General features: G+C 45.1%; 1 protein-coding gene across 4 annotated transcripts; it reads left to right on the forward strand.

Moving 5' to 3' along the window:
- The first annotated feature begins 428 nt into the window (after positions 1–428).
- LOC306922327 (uncharacterized protein) lies at positions 429–16,439 on the forward strand. 4 transcript variants are annotated; one of them, XM_079499842.1, is made up of 10 exons: positions 430–1,095; positions 4,607–4,774; positions 5,595–5,712; positions 6,365–6,516; positions 7,684–7,909; positions 9,037–9,123; positions 10,185–10,249; positions 11,727–12,051; positions 12,790–12,954; positions 13,515–16,439. In XM_079499842.1, the coding sequence occupies exons 1-10, from the start codon at positions 865–867 to the stop codon at positions 14,510–14,512; spliced, it is 2,535 nt and encodes an 844-aa protein (XP_079355968.1). In that variant the 5' UTR covers positions 430–864; the 3' UTR covers positions 14,513–16,439. The 4 variants fall into 4 exon arrangements, with proteins under 4 accessions (XP_079355970.1, XP_079355971.1, XP_079355968.1 ...); XM_079499843.1 differs by having other exon boundaries at positions 11,730–12,051; XM_079499844.1 differs by lacking the exon at positions 9,037–9,123 and having other exon boundaries at positions 429–1,095.
- The last annotated feature ends 721 nt before the right edge of the window (positions 16,440–17,160 follow it).

A 17,160-nucleotide genomic window follows, 5' to 3' on the forward strand; every position in this document is an offset into this window, starting at 1 on the left:
CTCGCTGAGTCGGTTCCACATTTTAATTATCTCTATTTTTATAGACTAGCTTTTAATCCTAATTTCTCATGATTGTGTTCTATTGATTGTTTACTCTGCCTTAGCTTCCTGTTTCTACTATTCTGTACGGAATTGATTGCCTGGCTTTGTGTGCTGTTTACTTTTGCTGTTTCCTTTTGTAAAGCACTTTGTAACGTTGTTTTGAAAGGTGCTATATAGAAATAAAGCTTTAATATTATTAGTATTATGAAAATATTTGGCAACCAGTGAATTAAAAAGAGGATCTTAATATTGTAATAGTATGCCTTACAAAACATGAGCCAAGGCAAAAATAATGCACCGATGCAGTGTGCGTGCGTACGCGTGTCACAAACACCCCCCCCCCCCCCCCCCCCCCCCCACACACACACACACAATTTCACCACCGTACTTTCCCTTTCTCACACACACGCTTCAACGACGTGCTGCTACCGGAGGGACGTTTAATGAACAACGCGCGTTTATTACCTGATCACTTTGATTTCAATTAATCAATCAATGACCATCGATCAGTCGATCAGCAGTGTGTGTGTGTTTAGTAGTTAGCATCTAGCGGCTAACGGGCTATTAGCTTGGCTGCTTCAAAAACTTTATTCCAACAACAGGGACTTTAGACCTTAGAGTGTCTGTGCACGCGCGCGCACACACACACGCACACACGGTCACAGTGCGTCTTGTTGCTATTGCTAATTCATGAATTATCCAATCAATGATCAATAGCTGATGATCAGTCCTCGGTGAGTTAATCGATAAGGAGACTTTTTATTTGGTTTTGGACGGTCCACCGGGACAGCCTGCCTCCTCCTCCCCGGGTTCGGGTTAGGGATGAGCGGCCAGGCTGCGGCCAGCGGCCCGGCGGGGGAGGAGGACCACCACCACCACCAGCAGCGGGACTTCAGCGGCTCGCCGGCCGACATAGAGGTGACCTACAGCGGATCCGAGCAGGACTCCGAGTCCGAGGATGAGGAGGAGGACCAGGGCGGCCCTGTGGCCGCGGTGCAGAGGAGGAGAGGAGTGAAGAGGGAGAGACTGGAGACGGCCGTGGGCATGATGGGGGTAAGACTATACGACTGGCACTGTGGTGGGCATTACTTGGTGGGCATGATGTGATGGAGATATAAGACTGGCACTGTGGGCATGGCGTAGCGTGGATTAAAATGTTTGTTGACTGGGCAAATTAGCATCGCGATCGATTATGGGGGTTGGGGAGGGGAGATATAGTTTATTGATTGATTGATTTAAATATTTACACATTTCTGTTGTAGCCAATGTGTCCAAAATCACACCCGCCACAGCAAGCCGCCTTTGTTGTTTTTAGCAACTCGGAAAGACCGGTTTTTTGATTGATTGATTGATTGAAATATTTATTAACAGTTTGCAGAATTACAGTACATTTCAAGCACAACTCAATACAAAGACTGTTAACTGTGAGTGGACGAACCAATAAACCATGATACACTTGTTTACAAGATGGGCCCACCTTGTTCAATTCATCAAAACATTTAGAGACGTACAAATTGACACTTCTGTAAAGCCAAAGAACAGGAATTCATCATAAAGGAGGTGAAAAGGCTGGGGAGGGGAGGGGGAGATAGGTGAAACCGGTCTTTCCTAGTTGCTAACAACAGAAGCGGCTTGCTGTGGCTGGTGTGATTTTGGACGGCTGGGGCTGGGCTGCCAATGTCACTAGAAAGTCTGGTGGTTACTGCCAATGTAGGCTATCTTTTGTTGTTGTCTCCACCAGGCCGAAGGAACTAGGTGGACCCTCTTGTAAACAAGTGTAATGCTTTATGGTGTCGTCCACTCACAGTTAACAGTTTTTCTATAGAGTTGTGCTTGAAATGTACTGTAGTTCTGCAAACTGTTAATAAATACTTCAATCAATCAATCAAAGACATGGGGAAGAGAGTAGCCTCTGTTTTGCAGTATGGTGGATTCCGTCCTCTTATAGCGCCACCATGAGGCCGAGTTTTGAGGGGCCCTCCTATACACAGGTTTAATGTTTGTCTTTAGTTCAATGTTTGTTTTGTAAACGCCATTGACAATGAAGGGACAATTTACGTCATATGTCATTTACGTCATATTGTCTCTTTATTGTTAATGGCGTTTAATGTTTGTTTACACCGTTTGTTTTACATCACCATTACATCACCTAATCAACATGAGTTAGACTTTAATATATTAGCGCCCCTCACTCGTACAGCTTTTATCTAGCCTGGCCCCAGCCCTGAATCTCTAGCCACGCCCATTAAGAAAATATGTTCTGGCGAAGTGAAACGAAATGAAAATTCAGACAGGCTAGCTTTTATCCGTACATCACACACCTCTGTATACACTTATCTCTGTAGTCATGTGATCAACACGGATCTGGTCTACTTCCCATATTCCATCCCTATTGGCTAAGATTGGCTTCCAAAGCTTGCAATGCATGATTGGTCCGTTTCGTACAAAATGCCACAAATCATGAACACAGCGTGTGATTTCCGTGAAATTATACACGCACATTTCCACAAGGCCGAGGACGAAATGCCACTCTTTTTTTTGTGCTATATAATTCCTGTTTTTACCTATAACTGCACAGATCTGTGTACAACTTTGTATACACACTCCCTAGAGTCAAAGGAAAAAAAAAACTTGCGGCATCACCATGAGACCGATTTTTGCCAAACCCATTTATTTTACTGGGTTTGGCGAAAATCATACAGATTTTATCCATACATCAAGCTAATCGGTATACACTATCCATCACAAACACTTTTTCTAGTATTTTCGCCACACAATTTCAGAAGCTAGACTGGGCCTGTGCCCAAGTGGCCCAATGGAGGCTACGCTTCTGGGGGAGACTGTCACTGTATGTGGGCATGGAGTTAAGACTGCCACTGTGGGCATGGCATTACATTGTGTATAGCCATTATATGGTGGGCATGGGGCTAAGGCTGTGAGCATGATAAGGTGGGCATGGGGCTAAGGCTGTGGGCATTATAAGGTGGGCATGGGGCTAAGGCTGTGAGCATTATAAGGTGGGCATGGGGCTACGGCTGTGAGCATGATAAGGTGGGCATGGGGCTAAGGCTGTGAGCATGATAAGGTGTGCATGGGGCTAAGGCTGTGAGCATGATAAGGTGTGCATGGGGCTAAGGCTGTGAGCATGATAAGGTGTGCATGGGGCTAAGGCTGTGAGCATGATAAGGTGTGCATGGGGCTAAGGTTGTGGGCATGATAAGGTGGGCATGGGGCTAAGGCTGTGGGCATGATAAGGTGGCCATGGGGCTAAGGCTGTGGGCATTATAAGGTGGGCATGGGGCTAAGGCTGTGGGCATTATAAGGTGGGCATGGGGCTAAGGCTGTGGGCATTATAAGGTGGGCATGGGGCTAAGGCTGTGGGCATTATATGGTGGGCATGGGGCTAAGGCTGTGAGCATGATAAGGTGGGCATGGGGCTAAGGCTGTGGGCATTATAAGGTGGGCATGGGGCTAAGGCTGTGAGCAACATGGTGGTAAGGCTGTGGGCATTATGGTGGTAAGGCTGTGGGCATTATGGTGGTAAGGCTGTGGGCATTATAAGGTGGGCATGGGGCTAAGGCTATGAGCATTATGGTGGTAAGGCTGTGGGCATTATAAGGTGGGCATGGGGCTAAGGCTGTGGGCATTATGGTGGTAAGGCTGTGGGCATTATAAGGTGGGCATGGGGCTAAGGCTGTGGGCATTATGGTGGTAAGGCTGTGGGCATTATGGTGGTAAGGCTGTGGGCATTATAAGGTGGGCATGGGGCTAAGGCTGTGGGCATTATGGTGGTAAGGCTGTGGGCATTATGGTGGTAAGGCTGTGGGCATTATGGTGGTAAGGCTGTGGGCATTATAAGGTGGGCATGGGGCTAAGGCTGTGGGCATTATGGTGGTAAGGCTGTGGGCATTATGGTAAGGCTGTGGGCATTATGGTAAGGCTGTGGGCATTATAAGGTGGGCATGGGGCTAAGGCTGTGGGCATTATGGTGCTAAGGCTGTGGGCATTATGGTGGTAAGGCTGTGGGCATTATGGTGGTAAGGCTGTGGGCATTATGGTGGTAAGGCTGTGGGCATTATAAGGTGGGCATGGGGCTAAGGCTGTGGGCATTATGGTGGTAAGGCTGTGGGCATTATGGTGGTAAGGCTGTGGGCATTATAAGGTGGGCATGGGGCTAAGGCTGTGGGCATTATGGTGGTAAGGCTGTGGGCATTATGCATGGTAACTTTTCGGGAATAGAAAACCTGACAGTTTCTATTAGCTTGGATTCTCCATTCCAACAACATTTATTTTTTTATATGAATACAACGATTTGTCTTAACCCATTAAACTTATTTTACTTAATTTATGATTAAGAAAAAAAAGTATTTCCAGATGGGGGTCTGGTAGCCAAATACACATAATATTTGGGGTCCTCCTTGACATGAAATAGTTTGAGAACCACTGATACATACTGTAGGTAGGTTTCAGAAAACTGTCATGTTATGTACACATTTTTAAAACCATCCTCAGGTTTTAATGTATTACGTGGTTATAAGTTACCTTTGTTTCTTTAAATTTCTAGATGGAGGACGACGCCCCCGGAGGCTCCTCCTCCTCCGGGGCTCCGCCCCGTGGGACCAAGCCGGGGAAGAAGACCCGCGGACGGATCAAGATCAACATGGAGTACATCGACAACAAGCAGCGACGATACTCCATGTTTAGTAAACGCAGGATTGGCATGATGAAGAAGGTAGTTATTATTATTATTATTATTATTATTATAGACTGGCATGATGAAGAAGGTAGTTATTATTATTATTATTATTATTATAGACTGGCATGATGAAGAAGGTAGTTATTATTATTATTATTATAGACTGGCATGATGAAGAAGGTAGTTATTATTATTATTATTATTATTATTATTATTATAGACTGGCATGATGAAGAAGGTAGTTATTATTATTATTATTATTATTATAGACTGGCATGATGAAGAAGGTAGTTATTATTATTATTATTATTATAATATAGCGGACTGAACTCATGCTTTATGCATGAGGAGTCCAAGCTGCTGCTTTTTTCCTGACAGAGGGGAGTTTACCCGGCCAGACGTAGCGCATGGAAGGACCACGTTATTCCTACCAGTTCCTTTCCCCTCCATCAGGCAGCCCAGCTGGCCAGGGGCAGGGGAGGTAGTTTAGAGACCAGGATTACTGCATGTTTTTTGTGAGGGTACCTACCCTAGGGGACACGGGGAGAACATGTGAGGGTACCTACCCTAGGGGACACGGGGAGAACATGTGAGGGTACCTACCCTAGGGGACACGGGGAGAACATGCAAACTCCACACATAAAGGCCCTTTCGCCAACCCCACCTCAGGTATGGGCACTGATGACGCGGAGGAGAGGACATGCCCCCAGCACCCACAGCGTCCCGAGCGGGAATCGAACCCAGGACCTTCTAGCTGTGAGGCAACAGCACTACCGAACCGACTGTGCCACCGTGCCCCCCATAGACTCACTGGAAAAAAATGTTAATCAGGTTGTCTGTCTGTCTGTCTCCCCAGGCCTATGAGCTGTCCACGCTAACAGGAACTCAGGTCTTGCTGCTGGTGGCGAGTGAGACAGGCCACGTGTACACGTTCGCCACCAAGAAGCTGCAGCCCATGATCACCAGTCAGACAGGTAGGTAGAGAGTGAGACGGGTTCAACAATACATGCACCGTGTGTGAGTGTGTCTGTGTCTGTGTCTGTGTCTGTGTGTCTGTAAGTCTGTAATCCAAGTAACTCGAGAACTGTTCGCCCCACCGGCTTCAAATCTGACACACACCACAGGGAGTGCAGTGCCTGGCCTTGGAGACGGTGGGATACACCGTTGTCCAGAAACACCACAAAAGGCTCTGGTCAGGCTCTGGTCAGTGGACCAAATGAGCATAAGTCCCCTCCCTCACTTGTAGAATTCCCAGCCTCTGCCTCAGCCAATTGATTGCCCTGGCAACCGCACACCTGCCATTTGATTACTTAACCAGGCCATCTTCCTCGACCGTGTCGGGAGAGAAATAGAGAGAAGAATAGTGGTGATAAAGATAGGTAGGGAGGGAGATGGGTAGGTAGAGAGAGAGCCTATGTCCGAAGCACGTAGCTTTTTTCACCCCGAAGATCATGGTTCCTTCAGTGCATGAGGAGTGAGCAGGCCGCTTCTTCTCACCTGACGGGGGAGTTTGGGGAGTTTCGTAAGGCCCTCATGCAGATGTGTTTCGTAAGGCCCTCATGCAGATGTGTTTTGTCCCCAGGAAAAGCTCTGATCCAGGTGTGTGTGTGTTTTTTTCCCTTCCAGGTAAGGCTCTTATCCAGACGTGTCTGAACTCTCCAGACTCTCCGCCTCATTGCGACCCGACCAGCGACAAGAGGATGAGCGCTACGGGCTTCGAAGAGACTGACCTCACCTACCAGGTGACGGACCAGGACGGGTTGCCCGACCCGGGCAAGGTGGGTGTTCCTTGACTTAACACATTAACCCTTTAAATAACCCATTTTGGGGCGGGAACCCCCTTTGGTGTTTTAAGCATTATGTTCTACTTTAGCTATTGAAAAATAGCAGATCTACAAGCTCATAGCGCGCCACCGAGTGGCGCGCTACGAGCTTGTAGGTCTGATATTTTTTTTTAAATCGTGAAAATGCGGCACAAATCTTTGAATATATTCTTTCAGAGCGAATGTTTTTTTTTATTTCGACGTCAGGCCCTGACTAAGGCAGATTCTAAAAAACAGACCTATGTTTTATTCAAAAACTTTCAGAAAATGTTATATTGCTATATATATATATACTGTACATAGCAACAAGAACCCCCAAAAGGGGTTCCCGTCCTGAAGGTGTAAAACAGCCAGACCAGGACGGGTCGCCCGACCCGGGCAAGGGGGGTGTTCCTTAACTTTACCACATTAACCCATTGAGACCCAAGACCAGATTCTACAAATGTCTTCTAAATCATGACAGTTGTCTTAAAAACCTTACGTTTCTATATCAGTGGTTCTCAATCTATTTCATGTCAAGGACCCCAAAATGTATAATTATGTAATTGGCCGTGGACCCCCATCTGAAAATATGTTGTTTCAGGGACTGTCAGGATTTAGAATACATTTGTAGAATCTGGTCTCAGGTCTTAAAGGACCACTCCACAACTTTTCAACTCGGTCCTCACTAATGATAAAATACCACCATTTGTGTCTCATAGGAGAGCTGTGGGCAGTTCAGAAACCCGTCCACCAGTGACATCATTGTTAGGCAGGTTTTTTAAACGAGATAATAACATTATCTGTGTGTGTGTGTGTGTGTGCGTGCATATTTAGATTTTCTTAATCGTGAGAACGATGGCTTCCATTATCGCATTGCAACTTTTCAGGAATAGAAAGCCTGCAGTTTCTATTAGCTTGGATGCCCCATCGATGATGTCACTGGTGGACGGGTTTCTGAACTGTCCACAGCCCTCTGAGACACACAGACCGAGTAGAAACAAATGGTGGTTCATTTTATCATGAACATTAGTAAGGACCAATTATTTGAAGATAGGTTGAAACGTGGTCCTTTTTTAATGGGATAAAATCGTTTGCTGTGAAACGATGATCAAATATTTGCACACGTGTTTTCTCCGTCAGAAGTCCAACAGCAAGTCGAACAGCAAGTCGAACAGCAAGTCGACGTTCGTCAACGCACCGCACGCCACCTCCAACAGCCTCGGCCCCGTCCCCTCTGCCTCTAACCACGCCCCCTGCTCGTCCTCTAACCCCGCCTCCTCCTCGGCAACCAACGGGACGCTGCTGAAAACAACCCCGCCCCCGACCACCGGCGTCATGTTACCTGGAGGCTTTACCCCGATGTCAGGTCTGTCTGTCTGTCTGTCACTGTCTTTCTGTCTATATGTCTGTCTGTTACTGCCTGCCTGCCTGTTATTCTCCATATGCAGACTGCGGCCATATAAGTTACCATATAAGTTAATGGCAAGGTGCAACGTCCCATTGGCAAACCCATTCATCCAAACAGAAAAGTCCTATCTGATTGGATTACACAACATCAAACTCACCAACATTGCAGCTGTACGGAAAGCTGGAATTATTCTCTTTCTATCCTCAAAGTGTTTGTTTCATAAAAATCCACTGTAGACATGTTATGAGCTACTTTTCTAAGTGCTGGAGTTTGGAAGTGCTCGTTAGATATCACTCAACGGCCCATGCGTACCACCTGTTTTGAATTAGCACATAATGCAAGAGGCATTGCTTTACTGAAAACGAGTGCTTCCAAACTCTGATGGCCACATGGCCGCGGTCTGCAAATGGTCAATTGTCTGTCTGTCTGTCTGTCTGTCTGTCTGTTATAGCTGTCAGTTCCCCTCTATAATCCCATTCAAATTTCATTGCTTTATTATTATTAACTTAATACTATTACTTACCGCTGCCGGTGGAGAACTAACTATCTTGCTCCCTAGTGCTCTGATCCGCTGTACTGCCCGCCTACTGTTTCCGGCACTCAGCATTTTCCGCGTCCATTTTAATTTCACGCCTAGCGAGCTAAAAGCTAACAAAGTTATAACTGGGTCTACTGGATGATGCAATGTCACGACATCAAATGCTCCCGCATTACATTGTGGAATTTATCCAAAACACAGCGACGTCCATTGTACAGATATTGCAGGACATTGCAAGTGAAAAGCTATAGGAATGTTGCTCGGGTGGGTATTAGAAACCGTGCAGTCGGTATTGTTCAATACAAATATTTTGTATCTGAACACATTGAAGTTCCCTGCTACAGTTGACACAATGCAGTGTGAACTGTGAATCGCAAACGCAGCAAATACAAAATGCAAGAACTACCCCCCATCTACCAACGTAGAGGTTTGAATGCGACCTAAATGTTTCTCTGACAAATCTGAAAAGAAATGCTACAACACATACAACATATTATTGACAGTATTGATATAGTTTGTGTGTGCGTGTGCGTGCGCGTGTGTGTAGGTGGAGGCCAGCACCTTCAGGTACAGACCAGCCATGCCTTGACCAATCACAGCAGCTCTGAGCTGGCTCATAGCTCCGCCTCCACAGGTAACTACATCACCTGTACTAATTGGTAACCCCCCCCCCCCCCCCCCCCTCCCATCAATTCCATCACCAAAGCCACTGATTACCTTGTAGCACCAGATTTATATTTATAGGTTTTAGTGCTGCATGAATCATCGAAAAAATTATTCAGACACTTTCGCATTTCTACATTTGAGCAATAATGCAGCACTAGTTAGCTGGTTCCATCCATCCATCTTCAACCCCTTATCCGTAGTCAGTCGTGGGGCCAACATCTCCACCAGAGAGCTCCAGACTTCCCTGTCCAGAGCAACATTAGTAATTCTCCTGGGGGATCCTGAGGTGTTCCAAGGCCAGTGAGTCAATGTAATCCCTCCATCTGCACCTTGGTCTGCCCCGGGGTCTCCTCCCAGTGGGACGTGCATCGAGGACCTCCCTAGGGAGACTCGAGAGGCATCCTAACCAGATGCCCGAACCACAGATACTAAGGTGGCTTCTTTCCAGGCGAAGAAGCAGCGACTCTACTCTGAGTCTCTCTCGCGTGACTGAACTTCTCACCCAATATCTAAGGGAGATGCCAGCCACCCGTCTGAGAAAACTCATTTTGAAATGGGTTAATAAAACATTAATTTGAGCTCCCGCTAAACAAAACAATGGATCACTTTCTTGTAAAGCTGTGTGACCCTTAGCAGAACATGGGTGATTAACACTTACGGTTCAAACATGACAAGAGCTCAAGAGATCTGCTCATGTCGCACATTTCACTGGCACTGGCACCACCTAGCGCCCCCTATGTTAACCGGCGTTCAAGGTGTTAAGTAGTCAAAGAATATTCATCTTCACTACGATCGCATCCCCGGCCGTAATCGGAGAGACGTTTTGCTGCTCGATCGCGAAACATGAAAGTGGACGGAAGGCGAGTTTACGTTTTTAGAATCGCCTCTGGTCTAAATGGATAAACTTCTTGTGTTGTTGTTGTTGTATATAGGATCAGTCTCCCAGGCGTTTAATGTTGTTGTAGTTCTTTTTTTTTACATTAACATGTAATGCTGTTGTTTACATGTTGTTGTTGTTGATGTTTTTAGGGGCGGTCTCTCATGTGTTTGCTCCGGGCACTCAGATTCCAGCGTCTGCTGTCCAGCTGCATTATGTAAGTACAACTACTCTAATTGCTATTAAACACATTCTGTTAATTCTAATTACTACCAGTAAGACGCCCCGAGGGCGAGAAGCGACCTCGCCCTTGCTGAAACAACAGAGCTTCTTAATACGGCACAGTTAAGACGCAGGTGTTAAAACTATTAATCTGGTGTCCGTGAGGTCAGATGACGTAAACTCACAACACAATCTGACGTTGTGCATGTGCAACGACACTGATTTGAGCAGGTTCTTTTTTCTCCTATATAAATTCAGTTGTCATCTTGCATGATCATGGTGAAAAGAGTTTTTTTTAAACGTATCATGGTTAAAAGATAATAACATAAGTTGACAAATTAATTCATGAAGAAGTATATTCCTTTTTTATTGGATGATGTACGACGACAATCACACCACTCACTTCACATGGGTGTGATTTCTTTTTTTTAATTGACGTTCTCGTGCTGGGTAGGGCGTAAACTGTGTGCTTATTAGCCCAATTACCGCCAGCATTAATGAATCCATCGATAGCGTACTGCCAGGGTTTTATCGCGTGTAACACTTACTTTGAATAACCAAATATCCGTAATCGCATCTTACTATGAAACAATTCCGTGTGTGTTGATATCGCTGGTGGTTGTTCTCTCGGTCGGTGGTGGAAAAAGTGGACCGCGAGTATCACAGCGCCTGCTACAGGCCGTTGAAAACGCTTGTCTGGGCCAAATCTGCCCCTCCAATGTCAGTTCCGAGATACAGCCATCTGAAGACAGAGCAGACAATGCAAGTGGATGCGCGCGCATCTTCAAAATGGCCGCGGCCATTGTGTGTTTGTGTCCCAGAGTGTTGTTTGCGATAGCAATATCAGCTAACGATCGAAACGGATCAAAAAGCGATTAAAAGCTAGTTCACAGCTTTCTTGCGGAGAAGGAAGAAAGAGTAGGTTCTCGTTTTCCATGTGACTGGCGGCAAAATGGTTTTAGTAAGGTCAGCCCAGGTAGGTTTTCGTTGAGACCGCGATGGGCCGTCACCTCGTGACTTTGATCTGACCTCATCAAACCCTTAGATCTCCACATATGGAGCTGCCCTGTTCTGACATTCCATTTGTTGATCTGGCCTCATCAAACCCTGTACTCGAGAGACGCTCACGCACCGATCTGGCCATTGGTCCGATATCTCAAACCCTCACCCTAACCTCCCACGGGGCAGCACACCTAAACCTAACCTTAACCCTCTCCCAACCATTAACGCACCCCTCACCAACCTTAATCCGGTCATTTTAACGCACCCCTCGCCAACCTTAATCCGGTCGCCTTAACGCACCCCTCACCAACCTTAATCCGGTCACCTTAACGCACCCCTCACCAACCTTAATCCGGTCGTTTTGACGCACCCCTCACCAACCTTAATCCGGTCGTTTTAACGCACCCTTCACCAACCTTAATCCAGTCGGACCAATGCTATGTCTAACCAAAGTATGCCTCCCACCCCAGCAGCACAATCTCAACAATCTCACGGAGGAGACCGCCGACGAGCGCCGCCGCCGTCTGGCCAGGGAACGCCAGCAGCGCCACCGGCACCGCCAGCGTCTCACGGAGGAAGGCGGCGCGGACAATCACGGTCTTGCGGAGGAAGGCGGCGTGGACGACCACCACCGCCACGGTCTCACGGAGGAAGACGCCGCGGACCACCACCGCCGTCTGTCCAGGGAACGCCAGCAGCGGCGCCGCCAGCGCCTCACGGAGGAAGGCGCCGCGGTCCATCGCCGCCTGAACAGAGAGCAGAAGCAGCGGCAGCGCCAGAGATTCACAGAGAACGGTGCGGCACTAACAGGTTTTATTACCTTGTATAGCGTCAGCTTCATATTTATAGGGGTTTTATATATTTTGGGTTAAAGGTATATTCAGTGATTGCACTTAATTCAAATATCAATTATTTTTTCCTATTTTTTAGATAATCCTCCCTACTATAAAGTGTGCTGACCATATAAGGAGTTCCTCCCTGTCCCCTGGGGTCAAAAAACCCTAGTTTCGGTTTGGGCTTTGGGTGGCAAAGCCTTCATCCAATCAGGATGAGAGGGGCCTTCCTCCAATCATGATCGAGTGGGGCGGGCCTTGGTGCACGTGCTGTTTGTCTGTTGTACTTCTCCCACTGTAGTGTGTGTATGTGCACAACTTGTTACCAGGGCGGACCGGGGTTTTTTCCAAATCACCGGTCCACACAAAAGTTGTTCAAGATGAGGAGACACATATGTGTATCAGCGTTTTATTGCAGACGGTCAAACGGTTCATGAGCTATGAGTTTGAATTTTCAATGGAGTGCTATAGCGCCACCCTTTGTCCAATGGTCGTGGGCTTCACATCCTCACCGTTTGGCATGGCCCTATACCATATTGCCAAGTGTCGCGAAAACCGACTGCACGTTACAGACAGAACTCCTATTTTTGGCGGGAGGAAAAAGAGTAAAATAAAAATACAAGACAAGAGACCCTTTGGGCTTGGCCCCTTTAATTATTTGTTCTAATTCTTTTTTCTCATTTCATTTTTTTCCCCATAGACTTCCTCACCTCCACAGAGGAGGTTCCTGATGAACATCAGGAGTGGAGATCCATTGTGATCCAGGAGGAACCACAACCTCTGCAGATTAAAGAAGAACAGGAGGAGGCTGATGTGTCATCATTGTCATTACTAGACTGGGAGCCGAGCTGTGACACTCTCTCAGGTAAATGAAATAAAATATCACTTCATCGATTCTAATTTAATGAGCGACATGGTGTGACCTTGTAGATCTGCTATTTTTGAAAAGCAAAGTATGAAATAGGGCGTAAGTGTTTAATGTAGCCTATGTTTTGTAATAATAATCAAAATCTGCATTGTAAGTAGTTAGACAAGTTTTCACATAATTCTAGTGTAAAAAGTACAGTATTTGCCTCAGAATGAATGAATAATTCATCCAGAGAGAGAGAAAAGGAGAGAATAAAAATAGACATATTTTATGTCCTTTACCAATGTTTTTTGAGTGGTGCACTCCAAGGAACAGCTTTGTCCCTATGTCCTAACCTTTGTGACTATGTCCCGATGTTTAGAGTGCCAATAGGGGGTGCTGTTGCACCACTCGCTTCAGACTGGTCTGATTCTTTTTTAAAGTTGTACTCAATCTGGGCACCCAATGCCCCAAAAATGGAAAAACGGCACCCTCTGCTTCCCCCCCCCCCCCCCCCCTTTGAATTTTACTCTATCAAACCTTTTATAGAGTCTCTTTGTATATATATTTTTTCCTAGACTTTCTACAGGTCCCTGTGTCTGAAGAGGAGAGAAGCTCCAGTCTGGTCCAGGAGGAACCACAGCGTCCACAGATTCAAGAGGAACAAGAGGAGCTACTTCAAAGACCAGAAGAGGCTGGTGTGTCAACGTTGCCATTACTAGCAGTGAAAAGTGAAGATGATGATGAAAACAGAGAGACAGAGCCTTTAGCCGGCACCTCAACCGAACACATGAAAACACAAGCGTATATACAGTACTGGGTACGATCGCAACAAACTGGCAATGACCAGCTCCTCTCTTCACACTGTTCTGAATCTGACGCTGAAGACAGTGATGAGCGCGAGGAGACAGATCTGTCACAAAACACACAAAATGTGGTAGGGGACCTGCAACCATCAAAACAAACGGAGAAGAAACGCTTTAGTTGTTCAGAGTGTGGCAAAGAGTTTAATCACAAGGATAATCTAAAAACACACATGAGGATTCATACAGGCGAAAAGCCCTTTTCTTGTACAGTATGTGGTAAAGGCTGTGTTAACACAGCTAATCTAAAAACACACATGAGGACTCATACAGGTGAAAAGCCATTTGCCTGTATTGTTTGTGGTAAAGACTTTAGTCATACGAATGGTCTAAAAATACACATGATGACACATACAGGGGAAAAGCCCTTCTCGTGTACAGTGTGTGGCCAAGGCTGTATTAGCACAAGTCATCTAAAAAGACACATGTTGACTCATACAGGAGAAAAGCCCTTTTTGTGTAAAGTTTGTGGTAAAGGCTTTACTCAGAAAGGTACTCTAAAAACACACATGATGACTCATACGGACGAAAAGCCAATATCTTGTACAGTATGTGGTAAAGGTTGTGCTAACACAAGTAATCTAAATATACACATGAGAACTCATACAGGCGAAAAGCCCTATTCTTGTACAGTATGTGATAAAAGCTGTGTTAACACAAGTCATCTAAAAAGACACATGATGACTCATAAAAGCGAAAAGCCAGACAGTTAGTCGAAAAAGACACATTAGGACACAAAAGGGGAAAGCCTTTAGTTTAAGACATATGATCAGTCAATCTAATCCAGGATGACGATGATGCAAAGGGCAGAGGAATTACATAATCTGACGATAACAACATGACTGAATAAAATACACATTGATATTTTATTGTGATGGATTTTAGTTTTTTTTTCTTGTGTATGGATCTTATTTTCTATACAACATGATGAAATTGAATGAAGCAATATTACACTCGAGGGTGTAATATTGCTGCACTCTGGGAAAACAGAGCAGCTGAATTTTTTGTTTTGATTAGGTGGTGAATGGTGCTCGTTTGATCCACGGCTAGAAGGCTGTTTCATCCAATCAGATTGCTTCCTCGAAACGACCTGTTGTATAATTTTTATTTTATCTTGCGTTTATTCCCTCCAGCTCATAGGTTACTGGTAGTACAATATGAGCAGTATGTCCACATTGGTCAGGATTTAACCCATTTTGACCTGAAGTCGATTCTACAAATGTCTTCTAAATCCTGACAGTTTTCTGAAAAACCCCATGTTTCTATGACAGTCGTTCTCAAACATTTTCATGTCAAGGACCCCCAGAAATGTATGTATTTGACCGCCGACCCCCATCTGAAAATATGTTGTTCCAGGGACCCCCCCCCCCCCCCCCCCCACAGAAGCAAAGATTTAAGTTAAAAACGTTCGCTCTGATAGAATATTAGAATATATATTCAAACATTTGCACCACATTTTCACGATTTTTCAAAAATAGCAGACCTACAAGCTCAGTGCCGCGTTACGAGCTTGTAGATCTGCTATTTTTCAATAGCTAAAGCATAACATAATGCTTGAAACACCAAGAGGGGTTCCCGCCCAGAATGTGTTAACAAGTTATGCAACCAAGCATGAAATGACTTGTCTTTTAGTTATTACTGAATCTCCTTTCCACTAGTCTCTCCCAAACATGTTAGTCTAATTTTGTATTTGTTGACTAAATTGTCAATATAATTAGTTTTAGTTATCGTAGCTTGTTTTTTTTATTTAGTTTTCGTCAGTGTAAAACGTTAGTAGACAAAAAGTTTTTTCGTCATAGTTTTAGTCGACGAAAACAACACTAATGTGCATTGATATGCAGTAAATAATGGTGCATGCAGCAAAGTGCTGACAAGCTGCTGGGATTGTGTAGCTGTTCACTGTGACCCATTTCCCACCGGTTGGTTCCCGATGGGAACCGGTTCAGTTCTTTGTGGTTCTTAGTCCATGAGCCAGAGCTCCAAAAGTGGAACGTTAATTATGAATTGAGTGGGCAAAACCATACCTATATTAGATTGTTATCACCATGAAACTTCCCCAGTTGATTACTTACACAAAGACAATGATTTATTGTATTACAATCTTTTTAAAATATGCAAATGAGGCATTATATAGGAAAATATGAAGAAAACAAAATGAAAAAGCTACTACTGTGGAAGGGTTATCGTATATTAGTTTACTTATATTGATCCTATAAACAATTTAATTTAGGTATAGTTTTGCCCACTCAATTCATAATTAACGTTCCAATTTTGAGGCTCTAGCTAAGAACCAAAAATAACTGAACCGGTTCCCATTGGGAACCAACCGGTGGAAAATAACTGAACCGGTTCCCATTGGGAACCAACCGGTGGAAAATAACTGAACCGGTTCCCATTGGGAACCAACCGGTGGAAAAGAACTGAACCGGTTCCCATTGCGAACCAACCTGTGTGTTGTTTAGATTGTTGCCTTGTCATGGTTCATAATATGGTGGATTCCAGAGCGAGGGTGTACTGTATACATTCCACATGCCTGTAGTTTTGTTTCTTTATAGAGGTGTTTTTATAACCTCAAAGATCCACTGTTATCCCTTGGGGGGAAAATTATGTTTTTTGTTTTATGTTTTGTTTAATAAAGGTTTCGTCACTACAGGTCCTCTGTGTGTGTGCTTTATTATCATGCAAATATTCAACTTATTGTTTTATGCCCAGAATGACAAGGATATCCAGAGGTTCTGTAGAAATGTGTAGTGAATGTAGAAATACTCATTTACCCCATTTAAGGAGAGGGGATGAACGGGGAGAAGTCCAACTTTGTTGACAGCATCGCTTTATGAACGCAAATACAACGCTATGCTACCTATAGGTCATTTGCACGTCGCACTATGCACTTTATGCTGATGCTGCTAAATGAATTGTTTTCAAACTTTAATAAATGAACAAAACGCTGAAACACATGGATCTTGGAGAAGTGATTTCATTACGAGCAGCGAGTCTGACAGGTAAACATTTCCCCCGCTTTAGCCTCTCGGCGACTAAATAAGTTTGTCCCGATGGTCGCCATACATTGTCAACAAAGAGTGACACAAATGAAACGATTGGAGCCATGGAAGGACCCGACAAGTCACACGTTGACGCGGAGCAAACGAGCTACGCAAACAATTGAATGAACACAGCCACGGACACAAACAAAGGGACCGGAGCGCTTCAAAGGACAATCGGTAATGTAACCCGACCTGTCGCGTTCTGCTGTTGAACTAAAGTTGGTTCGTTTGGATCAGTTTGAGCTGGTTATGCCGCTGAGGGGAAACTGGAAACTGTCATTGTCATTGTGATGCGCTGTGGATGTAATTGTGCGCCC

Source organism: Electrona antarctica, assembly GCF_951216825.1.
Source record: "Electrona antarctica genome assembly, chromosome: 4".
NCBI lineage: Eukaryota > Metazoa > Chordata > Actinopteri > Myctophiformes > Myctophidae > Electrona > Electrona antarctica.

Excerpts from the sequence above, each read along its gene's own strand:
- LOC306922327 (XM_079499842.1), top strand. The coding sequence starts at position 865 with ATGAGCGGCCAGGCTGCGGCCAGCGGCCCGGCGGGGGAGGAGGACCAC. Across the intron at positions 10,250-11,726 it reads CTGCTGTCCAGCTGCATTAT|CAGCACAATCTCAACAATCT; the intron begins GTAAGTACAACT and ends CTCCCACCCCAG. Across the intron at positions 12,955-13,514 it reads GAGCTGTGACACTCTCTCAG|ACTTTCTACAGGTCCCTGTG; the intron begins GTAAATGAAATA and ends ATTTTTTCCTAG.